Source organism: Mixophyes fleayi, chromosome 12, assembly GCF_038048845.1.
Source record: "Mixophyes fleayi isolate aMixFle1 chromosome 12, aMixFle1.hap1, whole genome shotgun sequence".
NCBI classification, from domain to species: domain Eukaryota; kingdom Metazoa; phylum Chordata; class Amphibia; order Anura; family Limnodynastidae; genus Mixophyes; species Mixophyes fleayi.
Window position 1 is genome coordinate 17,679,760 of NC_134413.1, and position 24,763 is coordinate 17,704,522.

The following is a 24,763-nucleotide window of genomic DNA, read 5'->3' on the forward strand; positions in this document are numbered from 1 at the left end:
ATCTATCTATCTATCTCATATCTATCTATCTATCTCATATCTATCTATCTATCTATCTCATATCTATCTATCTCATATCTATCTCATATCTATCTATCTAATATCCATCTATCTATCTCATATCTATCTATCTATCTCTCATATCTATCTATCTATCTCTCATATCTATCTATCTATCTATCTATCTATCGATCTATCTATCGATCTATCTATCTATCTATCTATCTATCTATCTATCAATCCCATATCTATCTATCAATCCCATATCTATCTATCTATCTATCTATCTATCTATCTCTCATATCTATCTATCCCATATCTATCTATTTATCTATCTATCTCTCATATCTATCTATCCCATATCTATCTATCTATCTCTCATATCTATCTATCCCATATCTATCTATTTATCTATCTATCTCTCATATCTATCTATCCCATATCTATCTATCTATCTATCTATCTATCTCTCATATCTATCTATCCCATATCTATCTATCTATCTATCTCATATCTATCTATCCCATATCTATCCATCTATCTATCTCATATCTATCTATCTATCTCATATCTATCTATCTATCTATCTCTCATATCTATCTATCCCATATCTATCTATCTATCCCATATCTATCTATCGATCTATCTATCTATCTATCTATCTATCTATCCCATATCTATCTATCTATCTATTTATCTATCTATCTATCTCTCATATCTATCTATCCCATATCTATCTATTTATCTATCTATCTATCTCTCATATCTATCTATCCCATATCTATCTATCTATCTATCTCTCATATCTATCTATCCCATATCTATCTATCTATCTATCTATCCCATATCTATCCCATATCTATCTATCTATCTCATATCTATCTATCTATCTATCTATCCCATATCTATCTATCTATCTATCTGTCTATCTATCTATCTCTCATATCTATCTATCCCATATCTATCTATCTATCTATCTATCTCATATCTATCTATCTATCTATCTATCCCATATCTATCTATCTATCTATCTATCTATCTATCTCTCATATCTATCTATCCCATATCTATCTATCTATCTATCTATCTCAATCTACAGTAACGTGGTTGTATCATTAATGATGAGACTTGTCATACTGATGTTAGAGGTTTGATGCATCCAGACAATTATTACCATTCCCCCGACAGAGTTAACCTGGTTCCGGCTAAAGACTGTTCCCTGTCACTTTATATTTCAGTGCCCGAGGATGAGCCATACGTTTGTTTTATTTCTTGTCCTGACACTAAGCCGCAAGGAGAGAAATCTCACGGGTGTCTTCAAGACAGCTTCTATTAAAGGGGAGAAGCGTTAAATAAAATAAGTCAGTACATCTTCCAACCAAAGGGGAAAGAAACCCTTCAGTAGGGCCATTAATTGGGATGAGGGAATCACATAAGTTTATGATCTCTCGTCATGACGGACATAAATCCCCAATAACCATCATCTGTTCGCACATGGTGCAGTGGGAAGGGGTCTAGTTATTGATGTTGCTTTTTATTTTCCAAACAGAGGAGACTATGGACCTTTCTGACCCCACTTGACAGTGGGTAGTGAAATAGGTTCCTATGTTTCTACCTTGTGAAAAGACTACAGTCAGTGAGGTCTACCGCTAAATGTGACTGAATTGACTGGGTCCTAGTGCAAAGCTTCATTCACTGCTAAGTTTTCCCTTATCGATGTCTCTAGAATTTAAAATTGACCATTTGTCCTATTCTACCTCCTTTGTATTAGTTGCAGTTCAGTGTCATATATATAGTATTCTGTATTAGGCTGGATAAAGATGCAAGAGAGTTTTCATATTTAGGATCATGTTGCCACGTTCAATGGGAAGGTTACAAGCTGGTATTTGCGCAGTTGAGCAAGGAGGCACAGAGCCTAGCGCACCCCCGGTATTCACCAGGGACCCCCGCAAGGAAGTTTGCTAGTTAGAGAGTGCGAAGTTCGCTGCTAGAGAGTGCGCAGGTCGCGGATCTCCAAGAAAGCCACCGGCGTAGGAAAAGAGTGGAGAATACGTTGTCAATCAAGCCGAGTCAGAAACAACGGACAGCGAGGTACAATAGGGGGATCCAAAGAATAGTCAGAGATAGGTCAGGAATCGGGTAACTAGAACTAGCGGCGAGGTACAGAGCGAAATCCAAACGGAAGGTCAGAGGAAAGCCAGGTCAATACTGAGCAGGAACTGAATACAGACAAAGTGCTGGAGCAGGGTGGAACCAATACCCTGGCACCCTAGGGGTGCCAGAGCCTCCTATAAATACCCCTGGATGAGCCCTGATAGGTGGAAGGTGTGTCGGCGGTCAGCTTCTCTGACCGCCGATCGGAAGCTGCCTGGCGTCCCCGTTGCCTAGCAACAGGACACAGAAGTAACGGCGCATGCGTGCGCCGTGCCTGGAAGCTAGGAAGGCGTCCTGTTGCTAGATAACGGGACTCAGTGATCGGAACCTACAGGTGTCCGACTCTCACACCAACTGTCAGTGCGGAGGCGGCGCCTGGCTCATGTCAAGTGGTTCAAGTCATGTTGAAGATATACTGTCTTATGTCTGCATAGAGAAATAATAGTATTGTATTATGATCATGTCCAGTGGTCAGGTCATGTTGGGGGTGTAGTGTCCTATGTCTGTATAGAGTGTAATAGAATTGTATTATGATCATGTCCAGTGGTCAGGTCATGTTGGGGGTGTAGTGTCCTATGTCTGTATAGAGTGTAATAGAATTATATTATGATCATGTCCAGTGGTCAGGTCATGTTGGGGGTGTAGTGTCCTATGTCTGTATAGAGTGTAATAGAATTGTATTATGATCATGACCAGTGATCAGGTCATGTTGGGGGTGTAGTGTCCTATGTCTGTATAGAGTGTAATAGAATTGTATTATGATCATGTCCAGTGGTCAGGTCATGTTGGGGGTGTAGTGTCCTATGTCTGTATACAGTGTAATAGAATTGTATTATGATCATGTCCAGTGGTCAGGTCATGTTGGAGGTGTAGTGTCCTGTGTCTGTATACAGTGTAATAGAATTGTATTATGATCATGTCCAGTGATTAGGTCATGTTGGGGTGTAGTGTCCTATGTCTGTATACAGTGTAATAGAATTGTATTATGATCATGTCCAGTTATGAGATCATATTAAGGGAGTGTTGTGTCCTATGTGTGTATAGAGTGTAATAGAATTGTATTATGATCATGTCCAGTGGTCAGGTCATGTTGGGGTGTAGTGTCCTATGTCTGTATAGAGTGTAATAGAATTGTATTATGATCATGTCCAGTGGTTAGGTCATGTTGGAGGTGTAGTGTCCTGTGTCTGTATAGAATGTAATAGAATTGTATTATCATATCCAGTGATGAGGTCATGTTGGAGGTGTAGTGTCCTATGTCTGTATACAGTGTAATATAATTGTGTTATGATCATGTCCGGTGATCAGGTCATGTTGGGGTGTAGTGTCCTATGTCTGTATACAGTGTAATATAATTGTATTATGATCATGTCCAGTTATGAGGTCATATTAAGGGAGTGTTGAGTCCTATGTGTGTATACAGTGTAATATAATTGTGTTATGATCATGTCCAGTGATCAGGTCATATTACTGCTCTATACACTTAGAGTTGAACCATGCATGAAATGCTTATACGCACACAATAATGTCCCTTGTAATTGTATCCAACTATTGCCCATCATTTTATGTAATTGCAGGAGTTCCACAAATCAGAGGTATCAGGTAACAGCTGTACCTTCTATACCCCAAATAGATAAAGAATATCTTATTTTATTTAACCTTGAGAGGAAAGAATCTGTTTTCAAAAACACTAGTTTAATTATACCACCCGTAAAAGTTATTTTGGGTTTATTATACACGCTCAAAAAATCTGTTCTTTATGATAATTAGTAAGACACCCTGGAATTTGGTCTATTTTTAGTTTATTGCTTAATAACACGAAATTGCTTTGTTATAACTGTGTGTGTCCGGGCAGCCCCCCTATGTTAGAAGGATTATAAAGTGTCACACTTGCAGAGCAGACTGGTATTTAGGAAAATGAATTGATCCTGCAGATTGTTGCACTCCACATCCTCACAAGGGTCATAAAAGTGAATGGACATTGTTAACAGCATTATAAAAGCATTCAGCTCCTTCTCAGCCACCAGAAATGCTCTCAAATATGTACTTTAGTTTTATAGCTTTGCAGTTTTAAAAGTAGAAATGGGTTTTAGCGCTCCTCTGCTATCGCCCAGCCAGCCCAAGTCTTTATCTATGTTGTTATAGCAGTGATGTGAATATTATTTACTATTATTATTATTATTTTAAGTATCTGTGTTTTTGTATCTGTGCTGTATATGCAACAATGTAGTTTGACATCTCAGATCCTTGTAAGTATAAGAATTTTAGATTAAATATTTGGGTCCTTTATTTGTACATTCTAGAAGGGCATTAAAATAAATAAAACTGTGAGAAATAATTCTAAATAGATATTCGAACTCCTTCATTCCATAGTGTCGTTCAGGGCTGGAGAACTTCCCAATGTGTCTCTCTGAGACTTTTTATAGCTCTAATCTCTCTTGAAAAAACGTCCGCAGACTCAGCCCTTTGGAATTCGGATACTTTTTTGTAACATATGCCTGATCCCTAAGAAGAAAAATAAGGTACTTGTGTAAGTAAGACAAAGATTAGCTACCCATGCTTACACCAGCCACAGGTCAGCTTGTCCTGTCAGTCACTCATTTAAAGGAGACATCCACCTTCATGTATTAGGTTGTGCTACCACCCTAAGGACAATGGTTTTCTTATAACAATTAATATTTACCAATTGTCACCACAACCCATTCATTTTAAAGCTCTATGCTTCCCTAGTCTTCCTCTTCCAGACAGAGCTGTGTTTCACAGAACAGGAAGGAGCACTCATAGCTTATTCAACCATTACATAGAAACATAGAATTTGACAGCAGCTAAGAACCACTTGGCCCATCTAGTCTGCCCATTTTTTAACCTATGGTAACCTACAACCCTGTTTGATCCTTAGTTCTTTTTAATAATATCCTTATGTCTATCCCAAGCATGTTTAGATTGCTTTACTGTATTATCCTCTACCACCTCTGATGGGAGGCTATTACACTTATCCACTACCCTTTATGCGAAGCAATATTTACATTTTCTCCGAACCTACTTCCCTCCAGCGTTGGTGCATGTCCTCATGTTCTAATACTTCTCTTCCTTTGAGGAATGTTTCCTTCCTATACCTTGTTAAAACCCATTATGTGATACCTTTGCCTGCAGAACAGAAAGGACTAAGGACCAAAGTGGACCAAGGTGTTTTGCTTATTGTCCTCCCATGTAGAAGTTCAGAGAAGATATCACCCTTGGGAACCTCACCTTTACCTGACAGCTTTGCTGTTTGCAATTAAAAATAGAAGAGAGACTTCAGTCCTGGACTTGTGGTTGGAAATTTAAGCATCTGTGGACAGGGGTCTGTGAATGAATACGGTATGGACGGCAACGGCCCAGGACACTTGTCTAAACAAGGCACGCATTGACGTCTGCATTCTTGTCATTAGAACATTGAGCGATCTGGATGTTGAAGGTTCTCTTCTCTCCTGTCTTGCACGGTGTGCAGTCTAACACTTTTCTAGTAATATCGGGGCTCACAGGCTGCTTGAAGAGGTGGCGCACTAAGTGAAAACGCAACTTGTCCCGCAATTGGAGCAACTCAATTTTGCAAAATAGATTAAAACGGGCATCCTCATTTATTGTCTCTAGAACTGTGACCAACTCATGTTGTGTTCTGGTGTCACAATTCAAAGGTATTACATAATGTCTGTGGTGCAATTGTAAGGGGGTCTTCAAACCCCCCCCCCCCCCCCCCACAAGTGTCCACAGGAAATATTAAGTTCACCCCATTTTATGGCCTAAGGGCCAAAAACAAAGATATTGAAATATTTAAAATAACCATCCACTGGTTTACTGAAATCATTGGTGGCCCTGTAAATCCAAATTAATGCATGTATATAAAGATATATGTGTGTAAGTGTGTGTGTGTGTATATATATATATATATATATATATATATATATATATATATATATATATATATATATATATATATATATATATATATATATATATATATATATATATAATCTTCCTACAGGTATATTCGCATACACACAACACTAGCTATTCCAGTCTGAACATATAACTTGTACATGTCTTTCTGAGCAAAGACATTTGTTTCGGTGAATATCGTTCATGGAAATGACAGTTTGACCTTTTTTCTTCCTGTGCAAAGCGAGATTATTCTTTTCTGTTTTCTAGATAATATTTTTAATGTTAGTAAGACCATTATTGGTGCAATTCAATTACCGGAGGATGTGTTTCCTATTTAAGATACATTTTCAATCCATTAAAAAGGAAAAAACTGAAACAGAAGATATTTTGTTTAATATATACATTGCAAAAAAAAATAAAGATACCAATAGAATGTCATTATGAGTTCTCATTATGTCAATTACCCAGATGACAGAAAAACGCGGCACTTAATTAAATTATACTGAACTTTATGATAAGCAGCTATACATTTTTACTATACATGACATAACTAGTGCTTTGCAATTTGACAACTGCTGCCTGTTATTGTGAATCAAAATTATTTGGATTTGTTGTGTTTCATACTTGCCCACTTAATATTTATCCTCTCTGGGAAGGTAATTTGCAAGTGCGGAGGGGGCGGGGCCAAAATGACGCTATTCACTATGAAGTGGGCGGGAGGTGGGAGTATGGACCTACCCGGAATGCAGGAGTCTCCCGGACATTCCGGGAGAGTGGAAAAGTAGGTAGTGATTTACATTTGAAATAAGGTAGTAAGATATTTTAAAATTACTTAAACAGAGGTATTCAGATAAATGGGATTACCAGCAAGTTCCAAATCACGTCTTCTGACTATTTTAGCCAAATAGGTTTAATAAAGTTTATTCAATTTAAAAAAAAAACCCAAACTGTTTTCTTTTGTACAGAGAGGAAATCTATCTCCTTTCAGAGTTCTTTGCATGCACAAATATTTAACTATTTAAAAAATATATATATATTTATAGTGCGTCCTCTCAGTATGTGGAGAAACATCCAGCAGCAGAAGGGTTAACTAGAACAGACTATTGTGAAAGGAGGCCAGGCCTGATTTACTAAGCACCCAGAAGAGATCTCTGGTAGAGGCAGCTGTGTGGCCGGTGGTATTTACATCTGACACACTAATGCTTTGCTTTTTTATTTTTATCCTGCTTTTAAAGATGTGGTTTCCAGTGGTATCCTCCAAGGGAATGTAGGAGCCATGTTTTATGTATAGATAGATCGTTAGCACCAATGGCTCCTTCAGTGGTTCCAAAGACTGATCTTCCAGAGAGTTATTTTTATTATATCGAACTCTTTATTATATTATCATTTTTATTCATATACAAAATAACTTGCTGTTTCAATTTTTCCGACGCATATCACAGTATAAATAATGTATATAAGGCATACTTGCCAACTCTCCCTGAATGTCAGGGAGACTCCCTGAAATAAGGGTGATCTCCTTCACTCCCTGAAGAGTCTGGCATTCTCCCTGATGCTGAGCCAGTACAAGACGTGGTTGGCCTCGCCATCTGTGGCATGATGACACAGTTCAGAAATTGTGTCCTATGTCCATGTATTGATGCCTATGGAGGTGGCCATTTTCATGGAGACCAAGATTTAATCAAAGACTGACAGGTAAGACAACATGACTTCAGTAATGGAGACAGAAATATAAAAGACACTTCAGTCTCTAGAGATTCATTAGCTGCTTTTCTTTAACGCATAGTTGCCCACTCTCCCGGAATGTCTGGGAGACTCCCGCATTTCTGGGAGACCTCCCGGGAGAGCAGGGCAACCTCCCGGTTCTTGCCGCCACAATAGATAAGTGGTGGGGGCGGGGCTTAATGACACAAATATCGTGTCATCTTAGTCCCGCCCCTTGCTGTAATTGACCAAAATTGGGACAATCGTTTAGGGGCGGGGCCAAAATGATGTGATTCTTCAAGCCCCGCCCCCGCACACCCACCTCCCCCAGAATCTCCCTGAAGCCAACGAGGAAAAGTTGGCAAGTATAATATAACGCATATCCACCAATGGAATAATAACTTTAATCAGTCTAGTGCAGTGATGGGCAGCCTGGTACACTTCCGGGGCCACATTACTCTTAATCTCTGTAATAAGGTAAAAAATAATACATTTCATTAAAGAAAGAGACACCTATCTGTATTAACATATTAGCAGGCATTTTATACAGCTGTTACAAGATATAACAAACAATTCTGACGATAAAGCAGGAAGGAGCTGGGGGCCACTGGTGAAGGCACGGAGGGCCGCACGTGGCCCCAGTTCCACCGGTTGCCCATCACTGAGAGAAATATCTGGTTGCTCTGGGTAAAACGTGCTCTGTTGGGGCACCAATCTAATAATATTTTTTTGGACAAATGAATGAGAGAACGATGTCTAGAGGCATACCCAACCCTAAACACTCAAGCATGACAAAAGTCCTGACTACTGGGATGGCAGAACAGTCCCAGCTAAATAGGGACAGTTGGTTGTATGTACATTTATTTAGTACGTTTTTTCCCTCAGATTGTTGGGCTGGATAGATTTCTTACATTTTTTTGTCAACAAATTTATTTTAGTGTGGTCATTTTAGTGGCCTGTTGTATCAGAGACCCCCACAAAGATTGATGTTAAAATTCTAAACGAAAAAAAAGTATATTGTTGTGTAAACGTGGGCAAGGTTCTTACTTTACTGTCTGTTAACCTAGTAACACAGACGTGTCTATGACACGCTGAGAATGTTGATGTTAAAAGTGGCGTCCCTTAAAGGGAGAGAGAATGCAAACAGACGATCAAATGCTTAACGTACGTCATTCTTTGTTTGTGTTTTGTCTTCCTCTATGGGTCAAACTTCCCATGTAATCAAGAGATGCAAAGGTATGTAACTGTGCCTCCCTGCTGTACCTTGTGACATGTTACTAAACTATATAGCCTGTGTCACCATCTTACTAGTTATATAGCCTGTGTCACCATGTTACTAGTTATATAGCCTTTGTCACCATGTTACTAGTTATATAGCCTGTGTCACCATGTTACTAGTTATATAGCCTGTGTCACCATGTTACTAGTTATATAGCCTGTGTCACCACGTAACTAGTTATATAGCCTGTGTCACCATGTTACTAGTTATATAGCCTGTGTCACCATGTTACTAGTTATATAGTCTGTGTTACCACGTTACTAGTTATATAGCCTGTGTCACCATGTTACTAGTTATATAGCCTGTGTCACCATGTTACTAGTTATATAGCCTGTGTCACCATGTTACTAGTTATATAGCCTTTGTCACCATGTTACTAGTTATATAGCCTGTGTCACCATGTTACTAGTTATATAGCCTGTGTCACCACGTAACTAGTTATATAGCCTGTGTCACCATGTTACTAGTTATATAGCCTGTGTTACCACGTTACTAGTTATATAGCCTTTGTCACCATGTTACTAGTTATATAGCCTGTGTCACCATGTTACTAGTTATATAGCCTGTGTCACCACGTAACTAGTTATATAGCCTGTGTCACCATGTTACTAGTTATATAGCCTGTGTTACCACGTTACTAGTTATATAGCCTGTGTCACCATGTTACTAGTTATATAGCCTGTGTCACCATGTTACTAGTTATATAGCCTTTGTCACCATGTTACTAGTTATATAGCCTGTGTCACCATGTTACTAGTTATATAGCCTTTGTCACCATGTTACTAGTTATATAGCCTGTGTCACCATGTTACTAGTTATATAGCCTGTGTCACCATGTTACTAGTTATATAGCCTGTGTCACCATGTTACTAGTTATATAGCCTGTGTCACCATGTTACTAGTTATATAGCCTGTGTCACCATGTTACTAAACTATATAGCCTGTGTCACCATGTTACTAGTTATATAGCCTGTGTCACCATGTTACTAGTTATATAGCCTGTGTCACCATGTTACTAGTTATATAGCCTGTGTCACCATGTAACTAGTTATATAGCCTGTGTCACCATGTTACTAGTTATATAGCCTGTGTCACCATGTTACTAAACTATATAGCCTGTGTCACCATGTTACTAGTTATATAGCCTGTGTCACCACGTTACCAGTTATATAGCCTGTGTCACCACGTTACCAGTTATATAGCCTGTGTCACCACGTTACTAATTATATAGCCTTTGTCACCACGTTACTAGTTATATAGCCTGTGTCACCACGTTACTAGTTATATAGCCTGTGTCACCATGTTACTAGTTATATAGCCTGTGTCACCACGTTACTAGTTATATAGCCTGTGTCACCACGTTACTAGTTATATAGCCTTTGTCACCACGTTACTAGTTATATAGCCTGTGTCACCACGTTACTAGTTATATAGCCTTTGTCACCACGTTACTAGTTATATAGCCTGTGTCACCATGTTACTAGTTATATAGCCGGTGTTACCATGTTACTAGTTATATAGCCTTTGTTACCATGTTACTAGTTATATAGCCTGTGTCACCATGTTACTAGTTATATAGCCTGTGTCACCATGTTACTAGTTATATAGCCTTTGTCACCATGTTACTAGTTATATAGCCTGTGTCACCATGTTACTAGTTATATAGCCTGTGTCACCACGTAACTAGTTATATAGCCTGTGTCACCATGTTACTAGTTATATAGCCTGTGTCACCACGTTACTAGTTATATAGCCTGTGTCACCACGTTACTAGTTATATAGCCTGTGTCACCATGTTACTAGTTATATAGCCTGTGTCACCACGTTACCAGTTATATAGCCTGTGTCACCACGTTACCAGTTATATAGCCTGTGTCACCACGTTACTAGTTATATAGCCTTTGTCACCACGTTACTAGTTATATAGCCTGTGTCACCACGTTACTAGTTATATAGCCTGTGTCACCACGTTACTAGTTATATAGCCTGTGTCACCACGTTACTAGTTATATAGCCTGTGTCACCATGTTACTAGTTATATAGCCTGTGTCACCATGTTACTAGTTATATAGCCTGTGTCACCATGTTACTAAACTATATAGCCTGTGTCACCATCTTACTAGTTATATAGCCTGTGTCACCACGTTACTAGTTATATAGCCTGTGTCACCACGTTACTAGTTATATAGCCTGTGTCACCACGTTACTAGTTATATAGCCTGTGTCACCACGTTACTAGTTATATAGCCTGTGTCACCACGTTACTAGTTATATAGCCTGTGTCACCATGTTACTAGTTATATAGCCTTTGTCACCATGTTACTAGTTATATAGCCTGTGTCACCATGTTACTAGTTATATAGCCTGTGTCACCATGTTACTAGTTATATAGCCTGTGTCACCACGTTACTAGATATATAGCCTGTGTCACCATGTTACTAGTTATATAGCCTTTGTCACCATGTCACTAGTTATATAGCCTTTGTCACCATGTTACTAGTTGTATAGCCTGTGTCACCATGTTACTAGTTATATAGCCTTTGTCACCATGTTACTAGTTATATAGCCTGTGTCACCATGTTACTAGTTATATAGCCTGTGTCACCATGTTACTAGTTATATAGCCTGTGTCACCATGTTACTAGTTATATAGCCTGTGTCACCATGTTACTAAACTATATAGCCTGTGTCACCATGTTACTAGCTATATAGCCTGTGTCACCATGTAACTAGTTATATAGCCTGTGTCACCATGTTACTAGTTATATAGCCTGTGTCACCATGTTACTAAACTATATAGCCTGTGTCACCATGTTACTAGTTATATAGCCTGTGTCACCACGTTACCAGTTATATAGCCTGTGTCACCACGTTACCAGTTATATAGCCTGTGTCACCACGTTACTAGTTATATAGCCTTTGTCACCACGTTACTAGTTATATAGCCTGTGTCACCACGTTACTAGTTATATAGCCTGTGTCACCACGTTACTAGTTATATAGCCTGTGTCACCATGTTACTAGTTATATAGCCTGTGTCACCATGTTACTAGTTATATAGCCTGTGTCACCATGTTACTAAACTATATAGCCTGTGTCACCATCTTACTAGTTATATAGCCTGTGTCACCACGTTACTAGTTATATAGCCTGTGTCACCACGTTACTAGTTATATAGCCTGTGTCACCACGTTACTAGTTATATAGCCTGTGTCACCACGTTACTAGTTATATAGTCTGTGTCACCATGTTACTAGTTATATAGCCTGTGTCACCATGTTACTAGTTATATAGCCTGTGTCACCATGTTACTAAACTATATAGCCTGTGTCACCATCTTACTAGTTATATAGCCTGTGTCACCACGTTACTAGTTATATAGCCTGTGTCACCACGTTACTAGTTATATAGCCTGTGTCACCACGTTACTAGTTATATAGCCTTTGTCACCACGTTACTAGTTATATAGCCTTTGTCACCACGTTACTAGTTATATAGCCTGTGTCACCATGTTACTAGTTATATAGCCTGTGTCACCACATTACTAGTTATATAGCCTGTGTCACCACGTTACTAGTTATATAGCCTGTGTCACCACGTTACTAGTTATATAGCCTTTGTCACCATGTTACTAGTTATATAGCCTGTGTCACCACGTTACTAGTTATATAGCCTTTGTCACCATGTTACTAGTTATATAGCCTGTGTCACAATGTTACTAGTTATATAGCCGGTGTTACCATGTTACTAGTTATATAGCCTTTGTTACCATGTTACTAGTTATATAGCCTGTGTCACCATGTTACTAGTTATATAGCCTGTGTCACCATGTTACTAGTTATATAGCCGGTGTCACCATGTTACTAGTTATATAGCCTGTGTCACCATGTTACTAGTTATATAGCCTGTGTCACCATGTTACTAATTATATAGCCTGTGTCACCATGTTACTAGTTATATAGCCTGTGTCACCACGTTACTAGTTATATAGCCTGTGTCACCATGTTACTAGTTATATAGCCTGTGTCACCACGTTACTAGTTATATAGCCTGTGTCACCACGTTACTAGTTATATAGCCTGTGTCACCATGTTACTAGTTATATAGCCTGTGTCACCATGTTACTAGTTATATAGCCGGTGTCACCATGTTACTAGTTATATAGCCTTTGTCACCACCTTTGTTACTAGTTATATAGCCTGTGTTACCATGTTACTAGTTATATAGCCGGTGTCACCATGTTACTAGTTATATAGCCTGTGTCACCATGTTACTAGTTATATAGCCTTTGTCACTATGTTACTAGTTATATAGCCTGTGTCACCATGTTACTAGTTATATAGCCTTTATCACCATGTTACTAGTTATATAGCCTGTGTCACCATGTTACTAGTTATATAGCCTGTGTCACCATGTTACTAGTTATATAGCCTGTGTCACCATGTTACTAGTTATATAGCCTGTGTCACCATGTTACTAGTTATATAGCCTGTGTCACCATGTTACTAGTTATATAGCCGGCGTTACCATGTTACTAAGTTCAGGCTTACAATCCAAACCAAAAAAGGGTTTAACCATAAGGACACCTCCAAATGTGGCATAGAAAACCTTGTGAGAAATAAGTTACTGTGAAAACTACAATCTATATATTAGGTACGGTTCAATGAGCGTGGTTCAATAAGTCATCTGTTTCAGAGACTCATTTAACCTTTGAGCTGTAGCACAAGGGGCATTGCAGGGATTTAAAAAATATAAAAGTTATGGCCACAAAAATTAGCAGCCCTCCCTTGAGTCTTGCTCCCCCCGGGCTTAAATTTGCCAGCCCTCCCCTGAGTCTTGCTCCCCCCGGGCTAAAATTTGCCAGCCCTCCCCTGAGTCTTGCTCCCCCCGGTCTAAAATTTGCCAGCCCTCCCCTGAGTCTTGCTCCCCCCGGGCTAAAATTTGCCAGCCCTCCCCTGGTTGCAAGCTTCAAAAAACAACAACAATGGGTGTATAATGGTAGCAAATTCTGAATAAGTGTTTAAATTGACCAGTGTGTCTTAACATTTTCACTTCTAGATCACTTTCTAAATCTCTCCCTCGTACGACGGGCTACAACAACTTCTCTAGTCTATAGCTAGGCATTATCTTGCGTAAAAATAAAACATTTTACGATTTTTTCTTTGAAATCTTCCAGAAACACAAGTACCAGGTTTTATTCAGCAGACAGAGTCCTCCAATACGTACGTTTATAGTTATCATTTTCTTATTAATATATTTTTATATTGTGATGTTTTGTTTGTTTTTATTATAGAATAATATTTAATTGCAGCCATAGTTTACCACTAATATTTTACATAAAAATAAACTGGGTCATAAACAAACAAACAAAGCAAAGGTGAAAAATCTGCTGGCACGTGTGTCGCAATGGTAACTAATCTGGATGTCCAAGTGAATCTGGATTTCCTTGGACCTACGCCCAGGAGCTGTGTGTTCTGGAGCAGATTAGTAGCGAGACAACTGGTTGCTATAAAGCTAATTATCAGATGACTTTAGTCACCATACAAGACATAAGTACAGGAAGCGGTTCAGAACTTCATCATCCTGATTTTCAGATTTTCGGTTGAACAAACTGGGTAAATCTCAATTGTTTTAAGAGTGACGAAGCCTGTTCTGGAGACGATAGTTAGGAGGAAAGGAGGACAAAGGAAGCACAGAGGAGACCGTGTTTGGGCATTTGCGGTTCAGGGAAGCACAAATTAGACTGGATTAAAGTTAATCTGTCTGTTGAATACCAACAAAAGATTCACAACAGAAGCTGATCTAATATGGAAGAGAATAGTTACCAGAATTATCTCTTTCTTCACCCAGGCAGAAGATCAGTTGGAGAAGCAGGAAATTTGTAGACATAATCCCTTCTGAAGTACCAGATACAATAATGTTTTCTGTGCTATGAAAGGAGAAAATGATGGAAGTAAACTTAAGGTTACAAGCTTTGGATAAGGATACTTTCCTTTCGGATGACACTTGTATCAAGCATGATTATATAGAAGTTTGTTGTACTTGTCACATTTAGGTTACATCACGTGGAAATATTTGGGGTTTTGAGGAATGTCTGGGTACTTGTGTGTTCCTAGGACATGGAGGAGGACCATGAGTTTTTTTTGTTATCGTTGGCACCTTCTTTCACTTATTGTTATTATAGATTTATACACATGGTGGCATTTAGACGTTATCTTAGCCAGGGGTGATTTTAGGACAGAGCAGAGAGGGCATATACCTTGGCAGCCCTATATCCGGGTGTTTTTGTCGGAGATAATCCTTCTCCCTACCTATCAGAGGTTACCGCTGTGCCCTCATCGGTGGTTGACCCCACTGGTGGAGAGATTCGCTGGCTTTTTCCAACGTAGGTAACCATAGGGGTACATGTACTGCCACAATCTTCCTTTTGTTATTGCCATCTGAGTATGGCAATAGCAGAAGATAATGCGTGATATTAAATCTAGTGTTATCATCATTATCATTTATTTATATAGTGCCACTAATTCTGCAGAGCTGTACAGAGAACCCATTCACATCAGTCCCTGCCCCATTGTAGCTTACAGTCTAAATTCCCTTATATAGACACACACTCACACACAGACAGACAAACAAACACTAGGGTCAATTTTTGATAGCAGCCAATTAACCTACCAGTATGTTTTTGGAGTGTGGGAGGAAACCAGAGCACCCGGAGGAAACCCACGCAAACACAGGGAGAACATACAAACTCCACACAAATAAGGCCATGGTCGGGAATTGAACTCATGACCCCAGCGCTGTGAGGCAGAAGTGCTAACCATTAGGCTACTGTGCTGCCCAAGGCACATGAGGAAGACAGACTGGATGCCCTCTAGATTTTCCCACTTCTAACACCATAAAGCTTAGAACGCTGATTGCTAGGACAATGTGGATGTCTATTTTTTTAGTCTGTTAGCGCCTAGGCCACAGTATTCCTTGCCTGATCCATGTACAGATATCCATGGTCGGCTAATACAGAAACAAACAAACACAGGATATACACTATATATGTTGTCCCATGTCCTGAAGATCCTGACAACTGTCAATGTCTCAGGTCAGAGCGGATACTAAAATCCAAGGGGCTTTTAGGTATATGTTCACCATCACGAGATGACTAGATACCAGATGGCACTTAAAATAAGAATGTCCACTTGGATATGCAGCAACTGAACGGTTTCAGAAGTCTCATGCTAAATAGCACTTTCTGAATGGCTGCATTTTTTATCATCCCGTAAGAAAAATGCAAGTAGACTTCTTATTTTTTATTAATTCCATACCATTTAAGTGTAAAATATGTTTATTTTCTTCTTTTTTAATATTTTAACTCGCCCGAGGATTTTCAAAGGATGATAAAGTGTCTGTTTAATGTTGCATCTTAATATACACAGATTAACACAGTGACTCTTTAGGAAAAGCTTGTTATGCGCTTTATATCTTCCCTAATTTAATGTTTCGTTGAGAGTAGATGAGCCAAATAGCATGTGCTAACATCCTCTCTGCCCGCTTCAGGTCTGATATGTGTATGCAAATAAAACGTGAAGATATTGGGCAAAGCTGTATTTCCATTAATGGCAAGATTTGTCTACTGGAACATTCAGAGAGAATTGAATTGCTGCATTTCCCCCCCCTAAAGGTTCCACTGGGGAATTTCTAGGCAGAATCTTTTGGAAATGTAATTATCTCATCAGACCTCTCTCCTACTTTTGATTGCATATTGAAGATTTGTGTCTTCTACTTCCTGACAAGCTTCTAAGGGCAAAGAAAAAAAACACCCTATACATATGGCATATAAAAATAACATAGAAACAACAGTAATTGATTTCTGGGGAGTGTGTGTACAGGCATTGCGTATTAATGTATATATAACGCTATGTATTTAGCTTGAGTTAGACAACCAGTCATCGATTAGGTAAAAATGTAGCGAGAAACCACTAATTGGATCATTAAGTATGAAATATTTAAAACTCCAATAATGAGAGTAGATCCGTTCAGGCTTTCGTTATCTTAAGGCTTCACTGTTCCTACTTTTTTCTCGTAAATGAAATATATCCTGCAAAATATAACTTTTTCCAGATTTTAACCACTTTGTGCATATATATCCCAAGCATATATAATATTTGTATTTATGTCTAGTTTCTTTGTTTCATAACAGACAACTGTGCCTGGTTTTCAACCAGAACAACTTTTGGCACTGAGATCTCGTACTTTATGCTATTCGAGAGGGGAGAATTGATGACCAGCACAAAATGTGATTTGCAGCATTATTTTTTTGCACTTTTATGCATGGTTTTCCGTTTACAAATGCACAACTATTCTTTTAGCTGATTGATGGTCCTTCGAGGTACTGGGAACAGGCCTGATTGCGCTGCTGGCCCGTAGAGTTGAATGACACAATTAAAGTGCCGTGGGGCGACTTCATTGCGCTGTTTACCTAAAGAAATGTTCCATCTGTACATTGGTCCATACACCACTCGTAGATACGGATGTGGGCACATTGAGGTACCCTATCATACTTGCCAGCTTTCCCAATTGGAAAATTGGGAAAATATTGATTTTGCCCATGATCTACACAAATCACTCTGACCATTTCTAGGTGTATGTTGTCATTGTAAAATGAACATTAAAACACTCAAAAATGCTGATCAATACACTTTAATTGGTTCCGTAAATATATACCGGGAGTCTCTATCTATGGTAGTTATATTATACAGATATCTTGTGATGGGGTCTTGAAAATACCAACAATTCATAAACAGTGATCATATAAGGTAAGTGTATTGTGTTTCCATCATATGGACATGAGAATCATACAGTCACGTGTGGTTTACACAGATGAGGTATAGGGTCAGTGTCACTTTGATGAGTATGTCACTATAATATGTCAGTAAAGACCCAGAGATCCACAGTAATAAGGAATATAAACAGTCCTGGTAAGTGTGTTACTGTGTTAATCTTCAAATCACACGAATTGCCACGTTGGTATATAGATGGCAAATTATTTCATGTTTATATACACCTGTTCTGCTGTACCAGTGCAAGGCTAGTATATCTCCTTTTTTTTGGCGTTTAAATACGTATAGCATCAGTTAAGGACATTCTACATGTGTTCTTGTATACAAATGGTACCATATATACATCTGTGCTGCTGAAGCAGTATTGCTGTATATCCCACATTACCCAATTTGTGGCCACATAACAATGAGAATTAAAGTCTCTAGTGCATAGCTGAAATTCTAAATATTTTCAATAACTGGAGAATCTATAAAAATGTGAATATAGTATATCAATTATGCTTTCTTGATCTTAATTATATATATATATATATATATATATATATATATATATATATATATATATATACACCTGTCAGAAAAGGGGTAGTGTAGCAAAATATTTTAGTATTTCGTATTTGTTATATTTATGACAAAGCTATCATAGTTGGCTACATATACCCTATTTCGGTTGGTATATATTCACTCAGAAACACCGACTTTTTCTACAACTGGCATTCACACAGCTGGTTAATTAGTTATACAAATCACAGTTCCAATGTTATTTCTCAGATGTTTAGCAGCCAGGACTGATAGATAAATCTTAAATTGTATAGGTATTCTCATATATTTTTCCTATGATTCTTATGGAGTATTTTTTTATATGGTCACAATTTATTTTGGGTTTCCAGTGTTCTAACACAAACAATAGAGACTTAGATTAGAATAGATTTCATCACAGTATATCGGTTTTCTGTTAATGACAGTTTTAATTGTCTACCACTAGATACATATAGAGGAGTTCCTTTGTAAGGCAAAGATCATATTCTGATATGTATATGAATCCTTTTGAAACCAGCTAGATGCTGGACTCCCTGCTTGACCTGACTCACAGGCTCCTTCTAGGAACAGCACCTTATAGTATACCAATTATGCTTTCTTAATCATAGTATATATATAAATAAGTGCCTGTCAGGAAAGGGATAGTGTAGCAAAATATTTTATTATAGTAGGACAAAATTCATTTTTAGTATATTAATGACAAAACGGTCATAATTAGCTATATGTTCCCTGTTCCATTTGGTATCTCTACAGCTGACATTCATCACAGCTGGTTAATTAGTTATACAAATCACAGTTCCAATGCTATTTCTCAGATGTTTGGCAGCCAGGATGGAGAGATAGTTAAATTTTAAATTATATGAATATTTTCGTATCTTTTTCCTCTTATTTTTTGGGATATTTTTTATACTGTCACAATTTGTTTTATGTTTCTAGCAATCTGACACAGACAATAGAGACCTAGTTGGATTGATTTATGATAAAAAAAAATCCTTTAAGAATTTCATCACAGTATATCTGCTTTAAGTTCTGTTAATGACATTTTTTTTTATCTACCACTAGATTCATATAGAGAAGTTCCTTAATAGAGCAAAAATTATATTCTGATATATCTATGATTCTCTTATAACCAGCTCCATGCTGGACTCCCTGCTTGACCTGACTCACAGACTCCTTCTAAAAACAACACCTGACATAAGTTTCGCTAATTGCTTCTACTGTGAGGCAACCAGTGTGTAATTCGGGCTGGTTATTTAAATAACTATCCACCAATAGGTACTTCATAATTTGAATGGCATAAGTTTCAACCAATGAAATGAGTTTTAGTATACATTTTATTTAGACAATATATATATATATCAGCAGTTTTATAGCAGTTTATGATCCCAGGCTACGAATGTAGTAAACAGATAATTATACAGGCATGCAATTAGTAATAAAAATGGTAATTGTATCTCTCTCTCTGTGTGTGTATGTTAGGGAATTTAGACTGCAAGCTCCTATGGGGCAGGGACTGGTGTGAGCGAGTTCTCTGTACAGCGCTGCGGAATTAATGGCGCTTTATAAATAGATGATGATGAAGTCATAGATAAAATTGGATAGCGAGACATAAACATGTGGCTCGGAGGACAGGCAGTAAGGCTATACTCATGCACAGGAATATAGGTGGGACATAAACTGTAAATACTGACTTGGCAGCAAAAGATCTGCAGGAACTTTCGTATATAATTGTATATTTTATACCTTTTTTTATTCAAGTGTAAAATTATCAGCCATTTACCTGCAATATAGAACCTCTCAGAGCATATTTCGTTGAGCGAACCAAAAAGCACTTTTACTATAATTGCTTTAAATGTTCTCTAATGTATCAGAGCGTTTTAGCAGATCCCAATGGAATATACATATGTTTATATATTGCTGATAAGGTCTTTACTTGAAGCCGTGTTAATTCAGTGGCTGGTAATAATATGAAAGCTTTTCACCGGCAGCACAAATTGCTTTATCAAATGAAAGAATACGTCTAGTGTACACTTTTCATTTGCTCTGTCTTCTAGTAATATGTATGAGATTGTAGTTTGGTTGCGTTGATAAGATGTTAGAGTACCGTGCAATATCTTCTTTACTGCTGGCTGTAGGAAGCCCATCTGGTCCAGAGAGCGGCTAGGGGACCATTCAAACATTTTTTACGATGTCAATGAGATTCCAGAAGTCTTGGACTCAGCTGTCAAGCTGTCGAATAAAAAGTTACGGAATAATTGAAAATCTAAAGGGGGACCAATTAAACCAGCAACTTGCTGGTTCCATCTCAGCCCACATTGTCGTCTATGGGTCTCCTGGTGATATGTTCTTATGAAATGTGATTAGGATGAAACGACTTGATTTGTTAAACGGGCAGAAATGACAATGAACATCTGACGGCCGGGATTACGCTGGGTTCGCACTTAAGACTCTCTTCTTCTTGTTACTTTGTTGCAGAGCGGCGCAGAAGCTTAACTTGTCCTCGAAGCGCAAGAAGTATCACCCTCCACTCCCTCACTCCCGAGAGTATTCCACGTACTCCACGAACTTCAGCGGCATTCTCCAGTTATGTCCACCCCCGGCTCCTCCGTGTTTAATGAGAGCGGTGTCAAAAATCAAGGACAACCCCGGCATGGGAAAGGTATGAAACACAAAATGAACTAGTCTTTTTCAAAATAGTATATGTCTTGGAAGTCCATATACAAAGTCCAAAGTACATGTACAAATACATTGTAAGACATTTCTACTGCAGAAACGTGGTTACCCTCATTGCTTGGCATACATTGTTGAACTTTGATTATTATATTTTGATTTGCACTTATGGCCCCTTGTGCTTTGAGAAGTGAATCATTGGCATTCACATGCAAGTGTAATACAGTACTGGTGTGCAGGGGCGTAGGAACGAAGATTTTCATGGGGCGGGGGGGCAAAAGGCCAAGGACTACTTTAGGGCTTGGAGCCCCTTTTTCTCGAGCTAGGTATCTAGTTTTTTGACAGTTGTAACAGTCACTGTAGATATACCAAGACTCCCAATCCTATGTTCATTTTTAACAGTGTTTCAGGGTTTGGTCAACCCTAGTTTCATTGTTTATTTTACTATAAAAATGTATTTATACATTATTAAATAAATATTATTATTAACATTAACTACCAATTAGTGCAGTAGCTGTTAGTTAGATAGATAAATTCAATTGTTCATCTTAAAAATGTACATTTTTCATAGTCGTTAACCTAGTTTTTATTCAGATTTCATTGACAGCCTAATCTTATATGATTGGGAGTATTTTTAAATCTATAGCCACTGCCTCACTGGTTATAGTATGTGCTATAAATTTAAATTGCTGCATCTCATGTCTGTTACTGGATGCACGAAATTCAGGGTAAACGTAAAGTGAATAATTGTTCATCATCAATACAAGTTATTTATTGAATGTTTATGAACGGAACACTTAGGGCTAGATTTACTAAGCTGCGGGTTGGAAAAAGTGGGGATGTTGCCTATAGCAACCAATCAGATTCTAGCTGTCATTTTGTAGAAGGTACTATATAAATGAAAGCTAGAATCTGATTGGTTGCTATAGGCAACATCACCACTTTTTCAAACCCGCAGCTTAGTAAATCTAGCCCTTAGAGTTTTTTAAATAATCAAATCAATCAATCTGCGTTGAATCTATACTAAGGCAATCTATATTAAATAACATTTGGTAGTCATACTAAGACAATCTATCATTTAAAAAAGTTTCACAAGTTTAGAACAGATACCATGACTTCAGAAAGCAGCATGGAGACTTTTGTGTAGACGTTCATGGTGGGCAAAACGCAGTCTTTGCCCACCCAAAAGAAATTGTGGGGGGGGGGGGGAACTGTCCCCTCTGCCCCCCATTTCCTACACCCATGTCAGTGTGCAGATCCTAGCTATCCAAATCCATTTGAGATATGTCTTGTAGTCACTGTAGCCTCCTGCCGCGGCCCCTCGTCTGATAAGAGCTGATAGAGGCCTCTTCTGAGTATGCACCAACTGGCGTCTGTTGTACAAAAGAAAATGAGGCCCCTAATGCGTATAGATTACAGTGCCCTTGGACTATGTATGAACAGTCACTTCTGCCCTGTCTACAATGCACCTGAAATCCTATGTCGGCTAATATTACATCAGGACATCTACTGATGGAATCAGTAATAACATCTACTAATAGTTCCATATTCTCTGCAGTTAGCTACAGTACTTTACAAATGCTGTTATGTTTGTGCGCTTAAGCTTCTTCCTTCTTCAGAATCCTTACAGAATCCTCCCACCATTGATAAACATAATGGAGGAAATTACCCACTCTGTGTATTAATGTGTTGGAAACATCAAACAGTTCCATCCACTTAGATAAACTCACCCTTTAAAAGCAATGAGCCAATGCAGCGTGTTCCTTTTAACTGAATTTTTCCCGCGGTCTCTGTGGAAGTTATTAAATTTAATGTTGGAATAGTACAAATGATGTCTGAAAGCCATTTTATGATGACACTGGAAAGAAGTTGGATTACACTCAATCTCTGACATTAATGTGCTACTTAAGGTAATTTATCATCCGTTGGCATTAAAAAGACATCTTTTCCCTGAAAATGCTGCAGAGCATCTTAATTTGCCTTTTCCTGACTCCTTTCCAACAGGCTGAGAAAATTTGTATGTCAAACACATATATATATATATATATATATATATATATATATATATATATATATATATATATGTGTTTTTTTTTCTCCTAGAGGATCTCTGTTCCATTTTATTTGTGTAACACTTACCGGGGCATGTTTTAAGTGCCTGTCATTTTCTAAGAATCCTTAATAGGGGACATATAAAAGTGTGTATTCAGTGAGCACTGTGCAAATGAATATTCTCTTTTAAAGGCAGATTACTGGAGCTCTATGTATGTGCTTTAAACTAGGACACCCTTGTGAAATGGTTTTCAAAGTCAACACACACACACACCACTCTTTGATATTGTGCTCAAAATACTTCCAAGTTGATTGTTAACATTTCCATCACTTAAACACTTTTTATGATTGAGAAGCATTTGATGTTTCTTAATTAATATAAGTTGCTCAGCTGGTAAATATTTCCTTTTAAACAGCACTTGTTAGCTAAGCATAGTGAAGGCAGATATCTTGTGGGCTAAATCAGGATTCATGAGAATGCAGCCTATGGAATCACTAGGAAACAGTGAATGAATATTGGTCAGGCCTTGTGAATATTGGTCAGGCCTTGTGAATATTGGTCAGGCCTGGTGAATATTGGTCAGGCCTAGTGAATATTGGTCAGGCCTCGTGAATATTGGTCAGACCTTGTGAATATTGGTCAGACCTTGTGAATATTGGTCAGGCCTAGTGAATATTGGTCAGACCTCGTGAATATTGGTCAGGCCTTTTGAATATTAGTCAGACCTCGTGAATATTGATCAGGCCTCGTGAATATGGGTCAGGCCTCGTGAATATGGGTCAGGCCTCGTGAATATTGGTCAGACCTTGTGAATATTGGTCAGGCCTAGTGAATATTGGTCAGGCCTCGTGAATATTTGTCAGGCCTTTTGAATATTAGTCAGACCTCGTGAATATTGATCAGGCCTCGTGAATATGGGTCAGGCCTCGTGAATATTGGTCAGGCCTCGTGAATATAGGTCATGCCTCGTGAATATTGGTCAGGCCTCGTGAATTTTGGTCAGGCCTGGTGAATATTGGTCAGGCCTGGTGAATATTTGTCAGGCCTCATGAATATTGGTCAGGCCTCGTGAATATTGGTCAGGCCTCGTGAATATTGGTCAGGCCTCGTGAATATTGGTCAGACCTCGTGAATATTTGTCAGGCCTGGTGAATATTGGTCAGGTCTCGTGAATATTGGTCAGGCCTCGTGAATATTGGTCAGGCCTGGTGAATATTGGTCAGGCCTGGTGAATATTGGTCAGACCTCGTGAATTTTGGTCAGGCCTGGTGAATATTTGTCAGGCCTCGTGAATATTGGCCATGAGTATACTGATAGCCAGATTAAATTTTTTTTTAAAAAAAAATCCCCTTCCCGAATACCTTCAGTCCTGATTATGTATATTTATTTATTTATGTAGTGTGCCCTGGTACTAGTGAAGCCTTTTATACCGCTTTATGAGATGCAGCGCGGGTACTAAATATCCCCTTCCAGAAGGCGGCGCAAGCTCCTCCACCTGACATATCTTAGTGTTCTTCTGTAGGCTCTATAACCTGGTGGATTCTAGTGTAGTCCCCAGCTATAGACGGGGAACACTGTGTATGTATATGTGTGTGTGTATATACATACATA

At 38.4% G+C, this 24,763-nt stretch overlaps 1 protein-coding gene across 3 annotated transcripts in view; it reads left to right on the forward strand.

Annotated features, from left to right (window-relative positions):
* KIF26A (kinesin family member 26A) overlaps positions 1-24,763 on the forward strand; it is a 130,149-nt gene that overhangs the window by 78,338 nt on the left and 27,048 nt on the right. For all 3 annotated transcript variants that reach the window (XM_075193073.1, XM_075193075.1, XM_075193074.1), the window contains exon 5: positions 20,905-21,088. In XM_075193073.1, the coding sequence (XP_075049174.1) occupies positions 20,905-21,088 (184 nt within the window). The remainder of the gene's footprint in view (positions 1-20,904; positions 21,089-24,763) is intronic.